This window comes from Amia ocellicauda, chromosome 6 (genome assembly GCF_036373705.1).
Source record: "Amia ocellicauda isolate fAmiCal2 chromosome 6, fAmiCal2.hap1, whole genome shotgun sequence".
NCBI classification, from domain to species: Eukaryota; Metazoa; Chordata; class Actinopteri; order Amiiformes; family Amiidae; genus Amia; species Amia ocellicauda.
Genome location: NC_089855.1, coordinates 12,728,326 through 12,738,937, shown reverse-complemented (window position 1 = coordinate 12,738,937; position 10,612 = coordinate 12,728,326). Strand labels below are relative to the sequence as shown.

At 36.4% G+C, this 10,612-nt stretch overlaps 1 protein-coding gene across 2 annotated transcripts in view; it reads right to left on the bottom strand.

Annotated features, from left to right (window-relative positions):
• Positions 1 to 201: 201 nt before the first annotated feature.
• myo16 (myosin XVI) overlaps positions 202 to 10,612 on the bottom strand; it is a 130,390-nt gene continuing 119,979 nt past the window's right edge. Inside the window, exon 35 of one of the 2 annotated variants that reach the window (XM_066706164.1) lies at positions 202 to 1,953. In XM_066706164.1, coding sequence (XP_066562261.1) covers positions 1,765 to 1,953 — 189 coding nt within the window. In that variant the 3' untranslated portion in view covers positions 202 to 1,764. The remainder of the gene's footprint in view (positions 1,954 to 10,612) is intronic. The other variant, XM_066706165.1, reaches the window with a different exon arrangement.

Sequence of the window (10,612 nt, the reverse complement as noted above, 5' to 3'; positions counted from 1 at the left end):
GAAATGTTTCTCAGAAAGCTCACTCTCTATACTGGGAAAAGACAAGAAGTGCAATTGGAAGGGTTCTTTGCATATCGATAAACCGTCTCGCTCATGCACAAAAGAAGATATTAATGTAAAAAAATGATATCATTTAAAATGTCATTCATTACAGGTAAAATGTACCTGGAATTGTACCCAGAATTAAATGAACTTGAACAATTGTATCTTTTTTTTTTCAGTTCATTAAAATCATTCATGTAAGTGCAGGCAGTCTTCTCAACATTTCAGAGGTGCCCATATCTGTATTTTGTAACTTTAGATACCTATCACAGTTCAATGTATATACAGTCCTTGAAGCACACCATTATTTGAGATGATTTTTGCAATCAGCTGACACTTGAAATGCTACAAAAGTTTGTAGGATTAAAAATGTCAGTATGCGATTTGAGCTGGCAGTGTCTAATCTTATGAATAGGGAACAGCTTTAGAAAAGTATGAGAAATACATTTTCAAGGAAATCGCATAGAAATGTATAGGTATTCATCGCTATCTAAAGACATTTACATGTAATTGTGCTGTTACATTTTCTGAAAGACCTATATAGAATACGAACTATATACAAATTCGGCATCATATCTGTAGGAAAATGTTGTATCTTTGCCAATACGTTTAATGACTGCTTAAGAAAACTGTATACAACTCAGGGCACAGAGGTATCGTTTGTGGAAAAGGTCTTTTCATGTTATGGATTTTATGGCATTCTTATGTATGTTCTGAACCACATCTTTAGCAAAGTCATTTCTGTTCTGGGATGTGTATTCCTTTCGGTTGCAACATTTCTTTAAATAACAGTAGAAGCAACGAATCAAAATGCTAAAGGCAAAACTACTCAAGTCCAAAGCTGCCCCCCAACATGTTTTCTGGAAATCAGTGCTGTAGATTATCCCACATTATGGCACAACCATGCTGGGGGAAGCATATAAGCAGCAAAATGGCTTCTAATGTTATTTATTTATTTATGTTTCAATTTCAGATTCAATTGTATTAGCCGTAGGACGATCAGTAGTGTTTCGCCAACAAATGTCTGCATTTCCCTGAAACTACAAGGTTATCTCAGGGTCTCCAGAACCTGAACTTGGTAATAATAGCCATACCTGAAAAGGTTTTTAAAAAGTGAGTGCACTGAGGTCAATATTATGTCCCCTTGAAGTCTTGTTAGACATCCGTCACCAGTACAATTAAGTAAAGGCAACCAGCACCAGTTGGGTTTAAGTTTCATAGCATGGCCTATAAAAAAATGTGACTGCTTTTGTCCCCTTTTCATCCCAGAAAAATACGGATGTGTACAAAATGATTATGTTACCATTCAGTAAGTTACACAGGCTAACAATACTTCTTTTCTCTCTTGAAGATAGTGACTATTTGAAACAGCCGTCTATATAAACACATGGCTCCATCCTTTGGACAGTATGATGAAACATTCTCATTATAGGGCTTTCTCTGCCAATGTATATCTATAGCAGTTGGCCGTCCTCAGCCTGGTCCTTATCAGTCCCCCTGGTTTTAAAACGAGGAGCCTGAAGTGAGAACATTGCGGTCCTTAGTTCCCTGTATCTGACGTCAGCTGTGGATGTGAAAGAGCTTCACAACACCCAGCAAGTCAGGCTTATTTGCTAGTTCATCAGTCTCTGTCTGACAAAGGGGAGTGGACAAAAAGATCTGATAGACTCCAGTGTAATGGGTCCAGTAATCTAGGCGGAGCGGGCTGTCATGAGATGCGTCTCACACCTTCTTCGACAGAGTTGTTTTTTTGCCGGGCGGGGGAGGGGGGGGAGGTGCGATGGTCTTGTGCTCTGATTTATGGATGATTTGTTGCCAGTCTTCCCTCGCGTCGCACAGCTTCCTTCTCCACTCCAATAACTCATGTAGGGCCGTGCTTTCGTTCTGTGACAGTCGCAACTGATGGATGACCTGCAAGAAAAACAAGAGAGTGCTAAAAGTCGTGGTGCCCATATCTGTTACCTGCATTAACTATTGGTATTAGGTTTTTCAAATGTTCTACCCTTTCATTGATTTAGTCGCTTTTCTCCCTTTATTCCTTACAATTCATCCTTCTTCACCTCCTTCCTCTCAAAGCACTCCTTCCTTTTAGCCTGCTGTGGAAGAAGGTGGAAATGGCTGCAGGCTCCCCCACCCCCCCTACAAGTCATACAGAGCAGCTGGCAAAGGATCTGCCATAATCCCCATCCCCGGAGACCAGCCGCTAAACTTTGCACAGAGGAAAGTAACCCTGGAAGGGGATCCTACCCTGACAGGCATGGTTAATTAAATCATTTTAATAACACTGGACTTAACATATTTTATTCATAATGAAGTGTCACCTTCTTAATGCACCGAGCAGTAGGTGATCTTTTTTAACACACATTCAAGTATACTGTTATGCACACACATTATATATAGAGACAAAAAAGCAATCCAGTCATCAAAGAGAAAATCATTCAGCTAGTCTCACACAAGGTCTGCCTTTCCTCACATAATCATGTGGCACCAAAGGGGAAAGGGGTTATAATGCTGTAGAGAAGCGGAGGACATGAAATGCACAGAACATGTTCATGCTGCAATAGGAATAACTCAGCCTTCACAAAAAAAGCATTTATCTATGTGGCATGGCAGGATTTATCATCTGGAATCGAGGATATCTTACAACTGCACTGAGAAATTGCGAAAACCCCCACGGTTCAGGCAGACCCAAGACATTCGACAGAAATATAAAAGACATTTTGATCTCAAGCACAGATTTATTTAAGTTAATTTCTCTGGCTGTATATAGTAACGCATTGGCCTTCACCCAAGTATAGTTTTTTTAATATTCAAACAAAGCCCTGGTATGAAACATTGCTGAATTTATACAGGTTTCAGGTGCTTAACCGGGAATTCTGCATTGAATCTTCCCTGCAACACGTTGCCAAATACATTTCCAAATTATCAGTATTTATCATAAAACTACCCAGTGGACACATTTTAGACACACGAGAGCTGGTCTACTCTGTATCCTACCCAATCACCACGCATTTCATTTTCATGTTCTGTCAAGCACTAATGCTGTACATATAATTTATTTCATTTATTGAAAGAAAATGTACACCTTATGAAATTATCTGAAGAAAGAATACATTGTTTTTATTTCAATAAAACAAGAACATAAAATGTCGGCTAAACTCATGCGATACCAATTGCTATTGTGAGACCATTGAGGTTTGATCTGCATCTAAGAATAACTGATGTAAGGGCTACCACTGTGAAGATTAAAAACAATACATGATTTAGGTATTGTCAGTGATTTTCAGTTTGATTTCAAGCTAGTATGTTAAAATACCATATTGATGTTTCTTTTCAAATAACACCATTTAAGTCATTTTTATTCATTCAGTTGTCTCTATCTTTCTTTATTTCTTTCTTCTTTCTCTATTTCTGATGTGTAGTATGGAGTTTCATTTGATCCACAACAAGGGAGAAAATAAAGGAAGTAGCTCTGCATCAATTAATTTCCTGTTTAGAGGGGAGACTGCCGTTTTAAATTACACTCAATCCCATTATCTAGTTAGATCCCCTGCTATTTGTTCCACTTGTTTCTCAAGTGTAACATCAAGACAAATACAAGACTGTAGTTTGTAGGAGAAATGAGACTGAAATGTGAGATGTTCAATCATATAACACAGTGTGACATAAAGGATAATATTTTTACCTTGACATTTTCATATGACTGACATGGCAACTTGTATTTTTTAGACACTTATTGAAAATGTGAAGATACATGGCCTCGCATTCACCCCGACTATTCTACTCCTCTGTTTCTTCAGACAACAACGATGGTTTCAGAGAATTTAGTTAAATATTGGAATAGCTGTAGGTGTATGATCAGAAATTTGAAAAAAGGGGGAAAACTAATTCATGAAAACATTGCTAAAAGTAAAGAAAAAACAATCCCCCTGGTTACACTTTAGTCCCGGGAAATCATTCCAATTCCCGACATCAGACCCAATTACAGTAGCTCACAAGGGAAGGTGTGAAGAAATATTACAGGGGGCATACATACACACTTACATATATACATCATGTGTTTCTCATTCAAAATAAACCTAAGCAAGATAAACACTTACATTTATCCTTATGCTGTACATGCATTTTATCATTATTTTATCCCTTTATAATACAAGTAAAAATGGTTAGTGAAAACCTAAGCTGGTATAATATCTTGTTTCCTCATGGACATATAAATGGATTAAAGTCAGAAACCCTTATCTGGGAAAAGTATTCACTGACAGACATTTAAAAGGCAGAACTTTATTCTTTTTTTTTTCTTTTTAATCTACTGCAGCTTCCTGCTATTAAATGCAAAATAGACAAACTTCTCTTAACCCTTCACTACATTTTGCATATGAAAGTAATATTCAAACCATGCTTGCTTTCCACAGCTCCAAGATATGATAGAAACACCACATTTATTTGTAGACTGATTGTTTCTGAAAGCTACATTTATACCAAAGAAATGTCAATTCTTGATAATATTCTTGATAATATATATATATATATCATGTACCACAATACTTACATTTCATTTTATATTTATAATTCAGAGTGGAGTGTTAAATGAAAATAATAATGAAGCCAGTGCTGATATAAAATTCAGTAGCACATTCCATTTATAACTAATCCTGTTAGAATTAAATTCCCTTTTACACTGCACTGTAAATGTCCCTGCCATCCCATGTCAGTATCAATGAGGAATTATTGTGGTTAAAACATACTTGTTTCCAGTGTTTAGAAACTGTAGTATTTTACTGCTTGTGTGCAATATACACTCACCTAAAGGATTATTAGGAACACCATACTAATACTGTGTTTGACCCCCTTTCGCCTTCAGAACTGCCTTAATTCTATGTGGCATTGATTCAACAAGGTGCTGAAAGCATTCTTTAGAAATGTTGGCCCATATTGATAGGATAGCATTTTGCAGTTGATGGAGATTTGTGGGATGCACATCCAGGGCACGAAGCTCCCGTTCCACCACATCCCAAAGATGCTCTAATGGGTTGAGATCTGGTGACTGTGGGGGCCAGTTTAGTACAGTGAACTCATTGTCATGTTCAAGAAACCAATTTAAAATGATTCGACCTTTGTGACATGGTGCATTATCCTGCTGGAAGTAGCCATCAAAGGATGGGTACATGGTGGTCATAAAGGGATGGACATGGTCAGAAACAATGCTCAGGTAGGCCGTGGCATTTAAACGATGCCCAATTGGCACTAAGGGGCCTAAAGTGTGCCAAGAAAACATCCCCCACACCATTACACCACCACCACCAGCCTGCACAGTGGTAACAAGGCATGATGGATCCATGTTCTCATTCTGTTTACGCCAAATTCTGACTCTACCATCTGAATGTCTCAACAGAAATCGAGACTCATCAGACCAGGCAACATTTTTCCAGTCTTCAACTGTCCAATTTTGGTGAGCTTGTGCAAATTGTAGCCTCTTTTTCCTATTTGTAGTGGAGATGAGTGGTACCCGGTGGGGTCTTCTGCTGTTGTAGCCCATCCGCCTCAAGGTTGTACGTGTTGTGGCTTCACAAATGCTTTGCTGCATACCTCGGTTGTAACGAGTGGTTATTTCAGTCAAAGTTGCTCTTCTATCAGCTTGAATCAGTCGGCCCATTCTCCTCTGACCTCTAGCATCAACAAGGCATTTTCGCCCACAGGACTGCCGCATACTGGATGTTTTTCCCTTTTCACACCATTCTTTGTAAACCCTAGAAATGGTTGTGCGTGAAAATCCCAGTAACTGAGAAGATTGTGAAATACTCAGACCGGCCCGTCTGGCACCAACAATCATGCCATGCTCAAAATTGCTTAAATCACCTTTCTTTCCCATTCAGACATTCAGTTTGGAGTTCAGGAGATTGTCTTGACCAGGACCACACCCCTAAATGCATTGAAGCAACTGCCATGTGATTGGTTGGTTAGATAATTGCATTAATGAGAAATTGAACAGGTGTTCCTAATAATCCTTTAGGTGAGTGTATGTTTATCTAGGACAGTACAGTAAGTCCGTCTCTGAACTGACACTTTTTAATTGACAGTGGGTTACGCATTTAAAAAATATCATTAAGGTGTGGCTATAATATGTATATATATATATATAACAGGTGCAATTTGCATATTTGTTTGAGATCTCAGATTTAGAAATACATTATAAACATAGGCAAAAACAACACTGTGTGAAAATGTAAAATTAAAGTCTCTCTGTTAGTGGTTATAACAATATTTTTTTATGTTGGGGATTTAAAAATTTGACATGAAATACACCTGATGATAATAGGAACATACATTATTTTTGAATACCAAGGTTATAGACACAACATATTGAACAGCAGAAAAGCTTTCAATTGAAATGTGTTGATTCAGAGAAGGAATTGAAGGTCAAATAATTAGATAATCTGTATTCTGCACACCTTTAGTTTAAAAAAAACTGTTTTATGTAATGTTCATCCCATAACAGCATGGATCAATACGAAGAATATGTAGTCATTATTTCAATATTTTATACTCATAGAAGATTCCAGTTTATTACTGTCTGCCGTTATGTGTTTATGTTTGGACCCCCTCCACCCCCCACAGAAATACAATGAATTGAAAACTGGTAATGCAGCATGAGCAGGAAAACAATATTAAACTTCTGAACAGCACACCCACATTATTTATGTTCCTAACATGTTGTCATTTAGCCTTTAGCTAAGAAAGACAGAATAATAAGCAATATAAAGTTAATGATGTTTTGAATAATGCAGTAACTACAATACTTATCATACAACATGCCACACTAATGTTTTTGTTTGCATATTTGCTTCATGAGCACAATTTTGATTGATGCATGGAATAGACACACAAATGCTAATATAGGTTTACAGAAAGCATTTTGTGCAAACTGACTATGCAGCGCTGCAGGGGGACACAACAACTAAACTAAACAAAAAAACATAAAAATTATTCTTAGACAAATAAAATATATATAAAATAATAATTGAACATATAGCTGTATTGAATTGACTTTTTAGCAGCCTTGTGTGCTTTACACAAAAAATAAATGAATGATGTAACAAAACAAAAAATATATATGATACATTACACTTTAAAATATCCCTTTCATTGTTGACTTTTTGATCCTCAGCTGTTCTGCTGATTGGATTATATTTTTGTGCCAAAGTGGCAATCAGTTTGATTCTGTTTTTGGTTGGGCTGTGCTGCCCTCAAACCCACGCATAGCTTTAGATAAACTCCACAACCACACTGACTTTATAACAGGTCAAACTGGGAACATATCTTAGCAAAGTATGTATTTAAAAAAAAGGACATGTTTAGCTGTATAACAAGAAACTCAATGAGAATCAGTTTAAATAGATTATGCCTTAACAGGGATAAGATACAGAGAATGTGGGCATGATCTCAAACTGCTAACATGACGTTTCCAGTCAATGCAACACAATCACCATGTTTTATTTGAGCAGCTATAGTACAATAGTAAAGTCTTATATTATGTTTTAAAATATTGTGTTGTATTTTCAGAATCATCTGTTTGCTCTTGGAGGTTCTGATAGCCTGAGCCACACCATTAAAACCTAAGTAACACAAAAGAGAGCAGGACAGACCTGCAGTCATCTCGTTGTATTTCACTATTACTGGCATTCTGAAGTTTTCTCTCTAAAACATGCCTAACCCAATCACAGGGTTGTGAGAGCTAATGACAAATACTACTTGTTTATGCTTCTGCCATTCCCTTATTCAGCAGAGCCACCAAAACTAAATAAAGAGGTATGTCACACCCGCGTTCTGACAATATGAACTCAAGCCCTGTACATAAATAGATCTTAAAGACAATGTAGGTTAAAGCAGTTAGAGGCGAAGAGATATTTTGTGCCACAGCCTCTACACTATATTTGTAATATAGTCATTATGTCTAAAAGTATTTTGAGTATTACACATATATAAATAATCCGTATGATCTGTAATGTCACTTGTATCCTACACATTTAGTACTTGCAGGATTTGCAAATGATACTGTCCATAATTGGTATCTTTTCCGATGCTAATTATTAGGATTTGCATTAAACCTACAAAATGAAAAGCACTGGTGCTGTCTTTGAGTTGTGAAGTCAAATGGCAGCTGTGCTCATAGATTCAGAGTACTTGTGACTTCCATTTAAGCCTGACACCTGACAAAGCATGGCTATATTTACACACCCACACACTGAGCTGAGTGGGATTTCCATTCTGGGATGTAGAAATTAAAATGAATTAATTAAGAGGGCTGCAGTTCCAACTTTATGCATTCTAGGAATTTAAATCAATGCTGATGCATGTTTAGGGTTATAATTCCTGCTGCACATATAAAAACTGAAAAGGAAAGTACATTTTAAATTACAGTTCTTTTCAGAGTTAAATGCATTTAAGGTGTGAACTAATCTTTTTAACATTTTTTTTTAAAGAAATGTGACAATAAATGTATGTAAATGTGACCTGTAGCCAAGATTCTATGGTATTTTAAATGCATATTAAAATAATAATCTCTTTATATATAGTACTGCTGTAAATGTTGTATTGGAATAATATAATTTAAATCAGAACCAAAAATATACAGTACATTTACATGATACTGATAAAGTGTTCAGTGATTTTTCCATCTATGTAATTTAAATTTAATCAATTATTGTCTGTTTCTACAGCTTCAGGGCAACTAGAAAATCCCTTGGGGGATGTCTGATTTATAAGCAGTGTGAACAGTTAAAAGCAAAATCATTTGATTAATACACTCTAAATGCAAACAATAACAATAACAAAAATCATAATTTAAAAAAACATCAGATTTCAAGCACTGGAGGAAAATACCCATAAACCCCCACACAAAGAATAAGTAAAAAGCTTATAGGACATGCTGCACTAGCTAGAGTTATTACCAAGTTAGGAAAAATATAGTTAAATATGTTCCCTTGGGTAACAAGATGCATTTACACATTCAACATAAATCAAGTCAACATGTTAATCTGAGTTCGATTGGTCTCTCCTGACTGGTCATTCTTGACTGCCACAAGATTTAAAGGTCAGCTAAGAGTAATGTGTGTACATGTTTCTCAAATCTAAATCAAAATCTTCTCCTGGTTCTCTAATGCAGCCCGAGGGTCTGGCTTTAACCAAGGAAGTCCTGTGAGAGCAGAAGATGCATAAAGTTATGCAAATACCACAGTGCTCTGACCTCTGCAAACAACAAGGTTCTCTGTCTCACTTGCAATTTATTGTTTTACTCTTTTATTTTTGCTTGGGTGACGGAAGCTGTAAAGGGCTTTACTATTGATTTATGTTATTTCCAGTTCTCTCATGCTTCCCTCCCCCCTTTGGCCATATTATATATATATATAAACGATCCACAGGATTATTTACTAAACTCCACTCCTGTTTGTACAGTGAGACTTCTCTCCTCTTTTGTTCTTTGAATTCCCTCAAGCTCTCTGTTACCGTGTTAAGTAAACTGATTATTTGTTTAAATGGACACATTCAAGAATTCAACATGTCAGCTGGGTGTGTACTAGAGTATCATCTTTAAAAACTATGATCTGTCCAATAATCCATGATGTCAGAACCCTAATCTAGCAGGTTATATAGGTAACTTCAAATGGTTAATGAGCAATATATGTTACCGTGGCTGAATGTAACAAATAAATGGTCCAATTAAAACATTCAGAGCCCAACTGGAATGAAAACCAGAAGAACCAAGCCTGGTCCTGGAGAGATGTCATGCAGGGTTTACAGTTTTCTTGTATTCCATCCAAGAACTTAATTTCATAATTGAGCTGATAATTATCTTAATTAGTCAAGAATAATATGGTCTTTAGCCAATGATTGAAGCCACCTAATAAAACCTGATGGAGTAGGGATGATAGTTGAGGCTACTATACAAAGAAACACCAGGTTTTGTGGTGTTTTCTTTCACTTGGAATACAAATTGTTGGACCATTCATCTATAGAGCCTTAAAATAAATAAACTAATTGTGCAATCATTGTGCAATTGAGTTATTTATCCTAGTGCGTTACACACAACTCTGTGGTGCTGTTTCTGTTTTCCTTACACTAGTTGACAATGACAAAAACATTACTTTTTCTTTTAACCTATTTCTTAAAAATAGTGCTTTACTCAAATCAGGTTCACATGGGCTTTACACCAAAGGGTGATTTAGATTAGACAGATGTATGTACAGATCAATGCACAGATAGACAGGAGGACGGACAGACCGTATGTTTTGTAATCCTGCAAAGATCAGTGATCAGGAAAAGCATAGTAATTGAAGCATTTGTCAGAACATGAACTGACACTAGAAAATTATATCATTCATTAGAAACACACCATCCGATAAGCACAAAATGATTACACCTGATACATAAAAGGTGGAATGAATGCAGAATTTGTTTGAAAATTGAATCTTATTAATTTATACTTTAATTAACAACAAAGTTAAGTGTGTGAACCCTGGTAATCTTATTGTACTTAGCCATTTAGGGTAATCGGATTTCTCAGCCCTTT